Source organism: Capra hircus, chromosome 4 (genome assembly GCF_001704415.2).
Source record: "Capra hircus breed San Clemente chromosome 4, ASM170441v1, whole genome shotgun sequence".
Classification (NCBI taxonomy): domain Eukaryota; kingdom Metazoa; phylum Chordata; class Mammalia; order Artiodactyla; family Bovidae; genus Capra; species Capra hircus.
In genome coordinates, this window is record NC_030811.1 from 50,434,001 (window position 1) to 50,448,370 (window position 14,370).

At 48.9% G+C, this 14,370-nt stretch overlaps 1 protein-coding gene across 1 annotated transcript in view; it reads left to right on the plus strand.

The window, feature by feature from the left end:
- NFE2L3 (nuclear factor, erythroid 2 like 3) overlaps positions 30–14,370 on the plus strand; it is a 33,619-nt gene continuing 19,278 nt past the window's right edge. Inside the window, exon 1 of the mRNA XM_018047079.1 lies at positions 30–890. Within this exon, the coding sequence (XP_017902568.1) occupies positions 315–890 (576 nt within the window). The 5' untranslated portion in view covers positions 30–314. The remainder of the gene's footprint in view (positions 891–14,370) is intronic.

Here is a 14,370-nt window from a genome sequence, read left to right on the forward strand (position 1 = left end):
CCCGCGGCCCGGGGCGGAGCCTGGCTGCAGCTCGGAGCTGCGAGGCAGCCCGAGAGGGCGAGCTCCGGCCGCAGGTGGCTCCTCCTCCGCCACCCCACAGCCGCAGGTACCCGGCCGGCTGCGGTGGAACCTCCTTTGTACCCTGCTCCGGAGGCCCGCGACGGCCGCTGCGCGTCCAGGTCCATTGTTTCGCCGCTCTGTCTCTTTCGGACAGGTGCCGGCGGCGCGCGGGGCCCGCACGTGCCAGAGCCGCGCGGCCTGAGCGCAGGGATCCGCGGGCGCCCGCCTGGGCGTCCTCGGGCGCGCGGCGGGGGATGAAGTACTTGAAGCCGTGGTGGTCGGACGGCGGCAGCCTTCTTCACCTCACCATCCTGCTGAGCTTGGCGGAGCTCCGCCTGGACCTGGACCTAGACCTCTACCTGCTGTTCCCGCCGCGCACTCTGCTTGGAGATGAGCTGCTGCTCCGGAACGGCCAGACGAGCCACATCTCTGCGCTCAGTCCTTTCCCGGCCTCGGGAGGGTGGGGGCGCGCCGAACTGCTGCACCCCAAGTGCTGGGAGCGGGACCCCGCGGCGCCGCCAGAGGGCCGGCTGCTTCGGGAGGTGCGCGCGCTGGGGGTCCCCTTTATCCCCAGCATCCGAGTGGACGCGTGGCTGGTGCACAGCGTGGCTGCAGGCGACGCCGACGGGGCGCACGCGCTGCTCGGCACCGCAGCCGCCTCGTCTGCCGGGGGAGTGGGTGCAGGCGTGGACGGCGTTAGCCAGGCTGCGCCGGCTGGCGGCGGGGGTCCGCGAGCGGTTCAGAGTAGCCCGTTGGCCGCCGAGGAGGAGGAGAAGGCACCCGCGGAACCGACGGCTCAAGTGTCGGACGCCGGCGGACACGCGAGCGAGGTAACAGAGCGGGACGCGAGGGGGTGCTGGGGGACCTGGCCGGGAGCCCTGGTTGTGGCGGGCGGGGGTAGGAGGGGCGGCACGCCTGCGCACCTCCACCCGTCGCCCCCGGGCGTGTGGGGTTTGCAGGTTTGCGGAAAACTGTGAGCCTCTCCTTTTTGTGAATTCGACCGAAGAAGGCTTAGTGCTGTCGCTATGGCTCTTAGGAACCAAGTGGGAAGTCATCAGTTAGGTTATAAAGAACACCTGTCCTATGTTTGACGGCCATCAAGGGCAGTAGTTCGGGGGTGGAGAGGGCGGACAGTATGCTGGAAATTTTCTGGCCCATTGTGTTCGTTTAGTACCTCGTGTAAAATGACATATCTTTTTCCGGAACCGAAGGCGGCCTTGGACCGTGTATCCGGGAAGATACACGTTTCTCTTAACCGCGCTCCCGGCCCAATGTGCTCACCTCCTTCGGATTTGTACCCATTGCAGTTCGTTTTTTAATGCTTCTCTGGATTGAGGGGCTGTGGTCAGTGTCCACTCCGAGGCCCGCAGACAGACCGGTCTGCTCGTACTTAACGATTCTTCACACCTCCCCCCAGAACTTGTGTAACCCCTTAGCATAAAGAACACGGGTAGCCTGACAGTCACCTAGTGACTAACAAGTTTCCTTTGGTTCGTAGGTTCAAACCTTTCAGTTTAACTTCCTTTTAAAACAAAGTTCACCAGAATCTGTTGACTGAAGTGTCTGGTGCTCCCAACGGCGAGTTGGTGTCTACAGACACAGCGTAGCAATTACCAAAAAATCGGCTTATCCAAAGTTCCCTCCAAAGGGACCTCTGTAATTGGCCTAAACCTCAGTGTTAGCAATTGGTATTGATCAGCAAGAGTTCCTTGGACATTGTTTTTGTGGAGTGCAATCTTATGCAAAACGGGGCCAGACTGGTTTGTTTGCTGCTCTTCAGAATTGCCCTGTTTGTGTAGGCAGTTGCCAGACGAGCTTCTCCGCCCTCTCCTAGAGGGGTCATTGTGCCCAAGTGCCGGGTGATTCAGTGTTAAATGTATCCGATCCCTGCCTCTTCCTGGGGCCGGAACTAATGGGATGGGGGTGGGGGAGCCTCGGTGGGCTCCGAACAAACGGAGGTTAGGAGTGGGTAGGTCCTTTCCCCTCGGTCCTCCAGTCTCCACCCTGGGGGGTGGTCTCACCTGAATCCCTCCCCGTGCAGGGGTGGAGCGTTCTGTGCCGCTCCCTTTCCGGATTCCGTGCCACCCAGGGATGAAACCCAGTGTTGGATGCTTTCCCAGATGGCACCCTGCCCCCATCACCGCTCAGTGCCAGCCGGCCTGCGAAGTGTGTGAGGACCTGGAGGCATAGGAGGCTGCTCTTCAAGGACTTCGCTCCCCTGCCCAGGCTCTCCTGGTTGATAGCTCTTTAGACCAGCAAGGCTGCCATGGGGGAAAGCTCTGGGGACCTAGGCAGAGCCAGACCTTGGATGCCCTGAGCCCAGATTTCCTAAGGAAGAGGGTGAGGTTCACCCCAGGCCATTCTCCTGGTGTCACCTCCCCCAGCTGACATGTGTGGACCTGCGGGCCTGTGGTGGCTGCTGGGATGACCTGGTTTTGTTCATTCTGGCGATAATTAGCTGTGGAGCACCTTACAGTTTTCACAGCCAGTTCACCTGCATTGGTAACACCTTTTACGTGCCCCTTGTGAGGTCCACGGGCCAGGCATCCTTATATCCAATTCATACTTGGAAAATAGAGATCCAGTGAGGTTGAGGGGCTTGGCTAAACCAGCACAATTAGTACCAGAAGTGGATCTAGGCCCCAAGCCCCCCTGACTCCCAGGCTGGCACATTAAGCATCTCCACTGCACTTTTCTGTGCAAGCGTGCAGCTGGAATGGGCATTACCCCCATTCCTGACCCCAGCACCACTGCTCTCCACTGCTGGATTGACTTTAAAAAGCAAATTGTACCATCAGTAATGCTGAAGTTACAGTTGGAAACCGTGACTCTGGAGAAAATGGACTGAAAAAACCAAACAGCCCTGGTTTTTGCAGTCAGCAAACCTGGGTTTGGGGGCATCACATAATAACGTGCCCTCATATGGACCACCGTAACCCCTCAGGCCTCAGTGTCTCATCTGTTGAGTGGGGGAGTAATGCTTCCCTCGGGTGCCGTGCCCATTAAGTGGGAAAAGCATGTGTGAAGTGCCAGCCTAGTGCCTGGGATGTGATTGTTTTCTTCTTTTGCCTCCATCCTCAACACACCCTCCTTAACCGGTCCCCACTCAACATTTTGTCTTGTTTGTCTCTGTGTCTAGCTTGATTGGTTGTCTGTTAAGGAGGTGGGGTGGGTTTGAGCCAGACTGCCTGGTTTGGGATCCCAGTTACACCATGCATTGCTCTGTGACCTTGGGCCATTTCTGAATCTATCTGTGCTTTATTCTCACCTGCACAATAGGAATAATATAGGTGCCTACTGCAGAGGGTTGTTGTGAGAATTAAACATTCATACCATGGAATAGGCTTAGAACTGTGCCTGTCCCATCTTAAATGCTCAAGGTTAACTTCAAAGAGAGGGAGTGCTGTGATATAAGAACATCTTAAGTTTGTTATAGATAATTATGGTGGCTTACATTTGAGTTGTAGGAGATGCTGGTTTTATAGTATAACTTTCCATAATTTTTGTACATGTGCAAAAATATTTTGGAGTAGGGGATTTTCCAACTATCAAAAGAAGTACAGCTTTGGTTTCATTTCTTAGTGAGGCTAATCATTAGTTGCAAACAGTATGTGGAATTCCCCACGGCAGACAAGCTTCCCTTCCTGACCACAACCATTCACTCACAACTTATGAGGCACATGTTCTTCAAAGTCATGCACTGGTTAAACAAAGAAATCAACGGTAGTTGCAGAATTGAATGTGTGAGCATATTTGAAGATGGGGTGACTACTTACAGCCAGCAGCCGTATTTCAGAGAGCTGTTGCCACTTTAAAACTGAGAGGGCTTGTGGTCATCTTGATGCGGTTTCATGCCGTGGGACAGATGGGGACCTTCTGCTGGGTTGAGGGGTCCAGCAGGACCTCTGACCTTTGGAGTTGGTTTCTTAAGGTCACAGGAAGAATCTGATACAGTCAATATTTGCTTCTAAGAGTACATAAATGGAAGAGAAAGCAGGTCCTTGATTGTTAAAATGAAAGTTGGTTTCTGTTTCAAAATCAAAGATAGTCCCTGATGCCTGGGCAGTTAGAGATAGATGAAATTTCAAACACTTGCCTGTTTTCAACTTACAACCATGATACAGAAATAGTCTTTTGTGGAATGGTATGCATTGCAGTACAGTGTTTCACAGTAGACTTTTTACTTACTAAAATATGCAGTGAAGATGCACCTGTGATCTTCTGGGAAGGAATAGCATGGGTCACTGTATTAGTGTTGTTGCTGTTTAGTTCCTCAGTTGTGTCCGACTCTTTGCTGCCCTATGGACTGAAGCCTGCCAGGCCCCTATGTCCATGGGATTTCCTAGAATACTGGAGTGGGTTGCCATTTCCTTCTTCAGGGGATCTTCCTGACCCAGGGATCGAGCCCACGTCTCCTGCATTGGCAGAGGGATTCTTTGCCCCTGAGCCACCTGGGAAGCCCATTAGTATCCTAGGGCTGCTGCGACAAAGTAACATGAACCAGGAGACTTAACAGAAATTTACTGTCTCACAGTTCTGGAGGGAAAAAGGTGGAGGAGAGGGTCTCAGCAGTTCTGAGGTTCCAGGCTGTGACGGTGAGGCTGAAGGTTGTGAGGGAGAGGTTCCGGGCCTCGCTCCTGGTTTCTGGTCATTTGCGGACAGTCTTCGGCAGCCCTTGCTTTTTACTGCATCAGCCCAGTCTCTGCCTTCTTCACATGGCGTTGTCCCTGTACGCATGCCTGTAGCCAGATTTCCCTCTTTATAGGAAAGTATAAAGTACTGTATTCCCTCTATATACCGGTCATATAGGATTAGGGGCCCACCTTCTCATCCTAACCAATTGCATCAGCAATGGCTCAGTTTCCAAATAAGGTCACATTCTGGGGTACTGAGGGTTATGACTTCGAGCACATCAGTTTTGACGGACTCAGTTCAGTCCGTTATGCGGTCACCATCTCCCGTTTCTGGGAACTCTTGGGGGTGTTCCACTTGGTTACCAACGAGGTACCAGTTGTTGAAAGTCCACGGTGTCTAGAAGCAGCTGGACTACGTGTGGGACCATTTGCAACAAGACTTGGTGTAAGTTCTTGAGCAAAGCTGGTTTTTGGCTGGCTTGTTGTGCCACAACCCCAAGGAACCCCAGACTTCTTCCAGTCAGCCTTTGACCTAAAGTGGTAGGTTACAGAGACATCATCTCTACAGTGTGTGAGTCTCCCTTTCGCTCACCCTGCTTCTCAGCTCTACCCGGAATTGGAGCGCAGGGCCCAGGCCTGCCCCTGTGGGCGACTCAGGCAGGCTGCTCTCGTGGTCAGTGTGCTGGCCCTGGAGCCTCACTGCTGACTGGTTATATGATCCGGAACACACTTGTTAACCTCCCTGTTCCTTGGTTCCCTCATCTGTGAAATGGGTTGGTAAGAGTCCCTTCAGGAAGATTAAAGAGATCACATGCGTTCTTTGGGGTTGGCACTTGGTAAGCCCTCCATGTTAGCAGCTGCTGTTAACTCAGTGGGGGCTGGAGGCGCTCCAGTGCCCCTTCCTAACTTAGTCCTCTGTGCTTTGTTGCCACATACAGGTCTCCAGCGCATGCCTTGCTCTTTTCCCGTTTTCATCTGGGAAGTCCCCCAGGGCTCCTCATTGCCTGCCAGTTTGCTCTTTTGTTATTCAAGGCTCCCCATCTGATGCAGCTCCCTGTTCTGAGTTCATCTCTCCAGCTGGCCCACACCTGTAGCCTACTTGGCTACTTTGACTTTCTCCCTTCCTCTTCCCCAAATAGCCGGTTCTTTCCTGCCTTTGACTCGGTTACCTTTGCCCAGAATGCATCCTTTCATTTCTTTCAAGTCTTTTGCTGTTACCTCAAGCATTTCCTGTTCTTTCCTTTGTGCCCTACTGCATTTTGTGACATTTCTTCTATGGGACTTGCGTTCTCTACTTTGAACTGCAGTGCCTTAAGTGTGGAAACTGGGTCTTCACTCTAATGTGCAAGTGGCACCCAGGGACAGGATTAGGAGCAGAAGCCCGTTCAGTCAGCGTGTGTTGAGCTCCTCATTCATCCTCCACGTTGACTCTGCAGAGCTTCTCAGGTGCTGAGAGCTCACATGTCTTGAGACCTTCCAGGCCAGAGTCCCAACTACAAATATATGAAATATACGAAATCTTGATGGGCTATCTGACTGCTTAATGCTGATTTGAGTGGATGGGGCAGTGGAAAGTAGACTTTCAGGTTGGCATATAATTAATCAGGTGGTGAAACTCAGGATTGCCTAAAGTATGATCTTGCCCAGAATAGACAGGTTACTGTTCTTAAGTGCTGAGGTAGACTATGCTGCCCCCCCCAACACCCACTAAAAAATTGAAACATAAAAACAAGCTTCTTGCATTTGTGGTAGCCTTTCGATATAAATAGTTTATTCTCAAAATCTAATTAAAGATGTACAGTAATATTCAAATACACTTCTGGGCAGCTGAAGCAGGCTGAGGCTCCAGTACACACCTGGGTGGGTTTTGGTTGAGTTGCAGGTGGTGGTTGGCAGATCATGGTCAGTGTTGTAGAGGCAAGGAAGGCATGGCCTTTTGTGATTGTGTGTGTGTGCCTTTTGTGATGTGTGTGCCTTTTGTGGGGGTGTGTGTGTGTGCGTGCTAAGTAGCTCCAGTCGTGACCAACTCTTTGTGACCCATGGACTGTAGCCCTCCAGGCTCCTCTGTCCATGGGATCTTCAGGCAAGAATACTGGAGTGGGTTACCATGTCCTCTTCCAGGCGATCTTCCCAACCCAGGGATCAAACCCATGTTTCCTGATGCAGGTTTGAGGCAAAATTTCTTCCCCAGGGAGACTTTAGTTTTGTTCCATTTTGTCCTGAAAGACTTTCAGTTGATTGGATGAGGCCCACTTGGATTATCAAAGACACTCTTTTACTCAGTCACCTAGTTGGGGGCCATTGTTACCCACATCTGCACAGTACCTCAGTACCTTCACAGCAACACTAGGTTAGCATCTGATGGAATTCTGGGTCCTGTAGCTTGGCCACACTGACATGTAAAACCAGTCATCACCCCAACCCAGCTCCATCTCTTCCTGGGCAACCTCCATGAGGCTTGGTGTCCAAATTGTAAAAGAATATTAACTTCTTTCCAGAAAAGTTCCTTGAGCATTAAATCATACTGTATGTTAAAGGGCGAGTGCAGGTTTTAGCATAGTAATAGATATTCAGCAAGTGATTTGCTCTCATTGCTCCAGAGCTGGGGAATGTTGAACTCCCAGGAAACCCCTGACATATGGAGGAAATGGTGGATGACTGCGAGGTCTTGCAGGAGGCCTTGGGCTTGTTGAGGAGGCAGAACCCTTAAGCTCATCTGAAAAAAGAGCTGCTTAGACTGAGTGACTTAGCAGCAGCAGCCTTACTTTAGAGCTGGGTTTCTCATCCCAGTGACTGTGTCAATTACCCGGTTGCTTGATACAATGTAAATTTTATGGCCCACCTGAGACTGGCTGAATCAGAGCCTCTCAGATGGGGCTTGGGATGGGTCTGCAGTTTCTCAGACTTCCACATGATTCTTCTGCCACCCCATCTTGATCTTAGCCATGGTTTTACTGCCTCAGGGCTTTTTGATACCCAGCAATGTAGGAATGGAGGGAGGAGGGGGGTGGGTGGGGGCGGTGCCTGGTTGAAAACTATCCTTCTGAATTTAAAGCCCAAAAGAGCTCATAGACTGAGCCAAAGTTACCTGCTTGAGCAGCAGGACCTGGGCTAGAGCCCTGGTTTGCCAGGTGTTGTTTTAAAGTTAAAGCTTGACCTGTCTAGTTCCTTGCTGGGGATGAGAAACTAACTTGCAAAAATAACTAATAATGAATGCAGAACTAACTTGCAAATAAGTGCAGTTCAAAATTAACTCATGCTTAAGTTCTAGAATAGGTGAAGCTAGGGTACAAATATGAGAACTTTCTGGGAGTGTCTGAGAACTTTAAATGTTCTTTCACAGTTGAGGTCCAAGTTAAATGGGTTCCTGTGTTTGTCAGAATTGTGCAGTTAAGGTTTATACAGTTCTGGCCAGGTATACCCTACCTAAAAACTATGAGAGAATGATTGAGTAGTGTGGAGGGGAGGGGTGGTGGGGTTAGTGATATAAGAACAACAGGTAAGGGACTTCCCTGGTGGCCCAGTGGTTAAGACTGCACTTCCAACGCAGTGGGCTTGGGTTCGATCCCGTCTCTTCCTGGTCTCAATCCCTGGTTGGGGATTAAGATCCCATACCTCAGGGTGCAGTCAAAAAACAAAACCAAAAAAGAATAGCAGGAAATTGTTGATAATTTTTGAAACTGGATGATGGGTTCATGGAGGGCTTGCTATATTGTTTTCTGTTTATTTTGTGTGTTTGAAATTTTCGATTGTGAAGAAAATACAGAAACATCATGCATGTTGAAGGCCAATTTGCCTGTCTTGCCTGCTGGAGTAATGTAGCATTACATGAATCACCTGCTCTCCCCTCTGCTCTGCCCTCTCCTGGTCCCTCTGCTCCCACTGCCCCAACTGCCCTCTGCCCTCTCCTCTCCCAGGCCCTCAGCCTGCACCTGGGGATTACATGTGGGAGAAGCAGCTCCTTTTAAAATCAAAGCCTGCAGGTTGGAGTTCATGCCCTTGTGTCCCAGGTGTTGAGTCTCCTGTTTGGAAACACTGGCTGTTTTCATACCTGGCTTCTCCTGGTGGGCAGTCACACTGAATGGCTTAGTTTCAGCCGCGTGGAGGATGCTTGCCATTTTTTTTAGCTGCTTCCTCTAGGAGCCTTCAGAAGTGAGTTTAGTCTATAGCACATGTTAGGGTGAGCAGTTTCCAGCACATAACAGCAAATGGAGAGAATGGAGATTGGATAATGGAGTCCTGTACCCCATCCTTGTCACCAGCATAACAATCGCCAGTGCAGGGCCAGTCTTGGCTCATCTGTCACTCCCCTTGTCCCTCCCCCCATTAGTTTGAAACAAATTCCAGACATCATTTCTTGTGATTCTTGTGCCAGCTCTTTGCAGGGACTTAGTCAAGAGGAGAAAAAAGCCTGGATTTGTTCCTTTCCTGTTTTTCCCACTACCTTCATCAACTCAGAAAATCTTCTAAAAATACTTTAGGGTATATATCCCTAAAGGACCCTTCTAAACATCGACACAATGCCAAGACCACACCTAAAAAAATCAGCAAAAATTTATCACTGAAGGTCCAGCTCGTATTCAACCCCAGTTATTTCATGATAAATTTTTTCACAGTTGGTTTGTTGGACTCACAATCCAAATAAGATCAGTACGATGCATTGTAGCCAGCTGTTCTGCTTGATATTCAGAGAGGGACTTGCTTTATTTGTATGGAGCGAGCTCTTCCCATGTCTGCAGTTCTTATCTGTGTGAAGCAAGTGGGAGCAATCGTGGGTGGTGGTGCAGTTGGCTTTCCTGTAGGAAGAAGGCACCCTTCTTCCTACAGAAGAGGAAATGAAGAGTCTTCAGTGAATGACTTCTCACAGCAGCAGACAGGGGTGTTGGGACACCCAGCGACTACAGTGAAAGGCGGAGCCCTGGGTAGGGGGAGAAATGTCCAGGCCTCTCCTGTTCCTCATCACCCCCTCCAGCCTCCTACTGTACCCTCTCACCAGTGAATCCTGTTGGGAGCCCCACAGTGTTCGGGGCTCAGCTTCTGGGGGACACATTGGGATCTGGGGGGCGGCAAACAAGAACCAGGACAGTGTCCATGAGCAGGCTGTCAAGTAAAAACACCTGCAGCCACACCCTGTTAAGTCACTTACCAGGTCTGTGACTTAACAGCAAGTTGCTTAACCTCCCTATGCCTCAGTTTTCCCCTTTGTAAAAGGAGAAAAGAGCAGTACCTGGGATGCCAGGCAACTTCAGTGAGATCATGATTGTGATGCCTGGCCCAGAGTGAGTGCTCAATCAGTGTGAGCTATAATTATTATAAACAGCTGCAGCAAACCACCCAGGCCAGACAGGACACAGTCTCTCTTTATCTGGCTCCTCGTTTCTCTCTAGACCTGATGACTCCAGCTTGCCTCCAGCCTAGAGCCAGGGCCTCAGAATTCTTTGGCCTTCATCCCTCTCCCTCTGATGTCATCCTTCTCATAGGCCCCACACTGTTCTTTGTCTTTGAAGGTTCTTCCAACCCTAAGGGTCACAGCAGGTCTTAGTCTCTCCTCCCCCAGATCACTAAATGAAAGGCCCAGGCAGTGAAGCCAGCCGGAACTGTTCACAAAGAGTGTTTTCAGGGTCAAACTCTCCGTCGTCCTCTTCCGGTCCCAGCGCAGGATAGTAAGTACCAAGTCAGAAATCATGCTGCCAGATACCAGAACTTCTAAGACTCAGCAAAGAGAAGAGGCCAGCTTTGCTTCTTTCTCCCCTCTCCACTATCCCTCATTGTCTCTGAAAACCTTCCTTTGAGGCTTAGGTCTGCTCCCTAACTCACCTGTGGTGGCAAAGATGAGTTAACAGCTGGAGGACAGGTGTCAGAAGGGTACAGCCCTTGTTACCAACAGGGAAGGATGTGGGAGAGGGGTAGTTAGGAATTGGGATTGATATGTTCACACTGCTGTAGTTGAAATAGATAACCCAACAAGGACCTACTGTATATAGCACAAGGATGTTTAGTTGCTCAATATTCTGTAATAACCTAAATGGGAAAAGAATCTGAGAATGAATAGATACATGTATAGAAAAAGTGAAAGTGTTACTTGCTCAGTCATGTCTGACCCTCTGCAACCCTCCACACTGCGTAGCCCTCCAGACTTTCTGTCCATCGGATTCTCGAGGCAAGAATACTGGAGTGGGTCATCATGCCTTTCTCCAGGGAATCTTCCCGACCCAAGGAGATACAGGCGTCTTGCTGCCACCTGAAACTGAGACAGACATTGTTAATCAACTAAACTCGAGTGTAAAATAAAAAAAATAATTATTTACAGCCCAGTAGGTAAGAAGAGACCCAAATAATTGTAATTTTACATAGAATAGAAGCCATGTCATAGGAGAAACCCTACAGGCCATGGGATTTTTGAGACAGAAGAAACAGTTTTAACTAAGGGGCCCAAACTGAGAAGGTTTGAATCCATGCGGAGGATGGGGTGGCTAGGCTGCCAGCAGTCGGGGCTGTGGTGGGAGGGCCTGCCTTTTCAGCAGCTGCCAGTTCAGTGCGAGTCCCTGGGGGTTGTTGAGCACCCCAGCTCACAAGTTTACGATGGCTTCCTGTAGTGAGCATGGAAACTTTCTTCTCCTTTTTTTAAAAATTGAGTCCCAGCCTGAGAGTAAAAATCACCTACCTACACACAAATAAAAAGTAACTTAATGATGGGTTTTGCTTACCCATTCTTTAAGAGCATGGACCATAAATCTCCAGTATATACAACAGTGCTTGTAAAACACTTGTACTGTTGCTCCTTGTCGTTGAGTTGAGGAAAACAGGAAAAGAAGAAAGCAAAGAGATAGTAATTACTGGCTACTAGGGGCTGGGGTCGCTTTCTCTTGGGGTTCTGATTGAGTTGTCAGTGGTTAGTCATTAATTACAACTCTTCAGAATCAAAAAGCAGTAGAAAGTACTGATTAATGTTTGCATAGTATTTTAAAATGTATAAAGTGCTTTTCCTCAACCACTTCCTTAAAATATGAATTCAAACTATTACCCTTCATGTCACAGACAAGGAGACTGAGAGTCAGAGTGGCCTAAGGTCACAGCTGGTAGGATTAGGAGTGGCCTCGTTTACTCAGCTGTTTTTGGACACGAGCTGTCCTAGCCAGGAGGCTTTTGTGGTACCTGTGGACTGTGCAGAGTATACAAGTGCAGTAGCCCTTTTTCACTTTCTAAATAGAAATAATATTGGATCTTCCTCTCCTCCTTGTCTTGCGTTCCTGGTGTCTCCACCACCACCCCCCACCCGCCCCCTGCCCCAAGATAGAATTGCTTAACTGTCACAAACCGGTCCCCAGGAAGAGGACTCTCTCTGAGCCCAAGCTGAATGGGCAGGATGTTTCTAAGGGAGCACATTTCAAATTCACAGCTGTGGAAGGGAATACAAGAAAGCAAATTTGGACAGAAGCAGGAGTCAAGCTCTGGAGCAGGTTGGCAGTGCCAGGAGCACTGGGCTTAAGTGGCCCTTCACAGCTGTCCCACGGTGGGTGAGGTGGCCAGGCCTTTGTGCTCTCTCTGCTCAGTCCTGGGATGTAGGTGCCCCAGGAAGGGTGTGACCTCAGGTGAGGGGGCCCTATGTAGGTGAGGCATTCTGTGAAGGCCCAGCTGGAGGCTCTTCGCTCCCAGGTCAAGGAGAATTCTTTGAAGCTTTCCAGTGAGGAGTTCTAATGTTCCATAAAGCTTCCCAATTCTTTTCTCTTCAAAACCAGCATGCGAATGATACCAAAAAAGAAAGGAAGAATCCAGGAATTACTCTTATGCATATTCCTGCAAAACATTAAATGCTAGCAAGTCATACAGAAATATAGATGCATAAAGCATTTTTTTAAATGGATGTATTAGTTATCCATTGCTGCAGAGGAGATTGTTCCAAAATTTAATGACTTAATACCACATTTATTATCCCATTTATTATGTGAGTTAGAAATTCTGGAGTGGCTTATCTGAGTGGTTCTCCTTCCTGGTTTCAAGAGGTTGTAGTGAAGATGGTGATTGGAGTGCATTTATCCGAAGGCTGAACTGGGGCTGAGAGATCCAGTTCCAAGGTGGACCACTGACAGCTGTGGTCAGGAGGCCGCAACTCTATGCCAAGTAGAGTTGGAAGGGCCAAGGCCTCCGTAAAAAGCTTGAATGTCCTTGCAACGTGATTGCTCACTTTCATCAGGACAAGTCATCCGAGGGAGAGCAAAGAGGAAGCCACGGGGCTGAACCATTACTCCCACCTAATAATATTCCTTTTGTTAAAAACCACTCACTTATTAAGTCTGGCCCCAACTCAGGAGCGGGGTTAATCTTGAAGAAGAAGAAAAGAGTGTTATATATAATTTGCGGATATTTTTGAAACACCTTAGTGTTCAATATCCATTTCTACTTTTAAAAATGCCCTTCAAAAATAAGGATAGAGCTTCATACTACCAAATCCTCAGATACAGTTTTGTATCCACTTTCTACTCCTTATCCTGAAATGAAGGTTTTATTTCTCTTTCTTTCAAACTCAGTCCTGCCATTTGTCCTCTGGAGTCTCTATCTACAGCTTTCTGAATGTTATCCTTTCTCCTCAGTCATTGCCTTACAAACATATTCCAGCGTCTCATCTTTAAAATATTGCTCTGACCCACTTCCCCACTCACTTCATAGCCAAAATTCTTGAAAGAATGGTCTGTATACTGTTCCCAATTTGTTATCTCCCATTTACTCTTCAACACAGTATCATTGGGCTTCTACCCTAAATTTTTGAAGGCCACCCACTGCTTTCTTATTGCCAAATCCATGTGTGCAGCCTCCAAGCAGCATTCAGCACAATCAACCACTCCATTCTTATTGAAACAGTTTTGGATTCTGAGACACTGCTATTCTGTCTTCCCTTGCTACTCATTTCTTGTCTTGAGGCTTTTCTCACCAGCTTTTCTGCTTGACCTCTGAATGTTTCATTTCTGCAGAACCCTGTCCTGAGCCCCTTCTTGCTTTGTGCTCACTTGTTGGAATCTCATTAGTTCCTGTGTGTGTGTTTATGTTGATGTGTTCCCAGTTTTTACTTCCAGTTCAAACCTTTGCTCTAACTTCCAGATTCTCATTTCATTCATGCAGATATTTCTGCTTGACTTTTTACGTCTCAAATTTGACATTTCCAAAATGGAAGACCTCCCAGTTTCCCTTTTTAATGGCTGTTGTAAATATCCACCATCTTTATTCAAGCCGGAAATCTAGTAGTCATTCTAAATTTTCTTCCCTTTCCTTGGTCTCCCATTTCCAGTCCATCAACAAGCCCTGTCTCATTTTACACAGTGTATCATGGATTCTTCCGCTTCTCTGTCACCACCACCTTTTTCCAGACTCTTATTTCTGTGTGTGTGTGTGTGTGTGTGTCCTAAAGTCACTTCAGTCATGTCCGACTCTGTGCAACCCCATGGACTATAGCCCGTCAGGCTCCTCTGACCATGGGATTCTCCAGGCAAGAATACCGGAGTGGGTTGCCATGCCTTCCTCCAGGGAATCTTCCCAACCCAGGGATCGAACCTGGGTCTCTTATGTCTCCTGCATTGGCCAGCAGATTCTTTACCACTAGGCCATCTGGGAATACTGTTACCTACTGTCAATTAATTATTGTAGTAACCTCCTAACTGGTCTCCCCACGTCTACTCTTGGA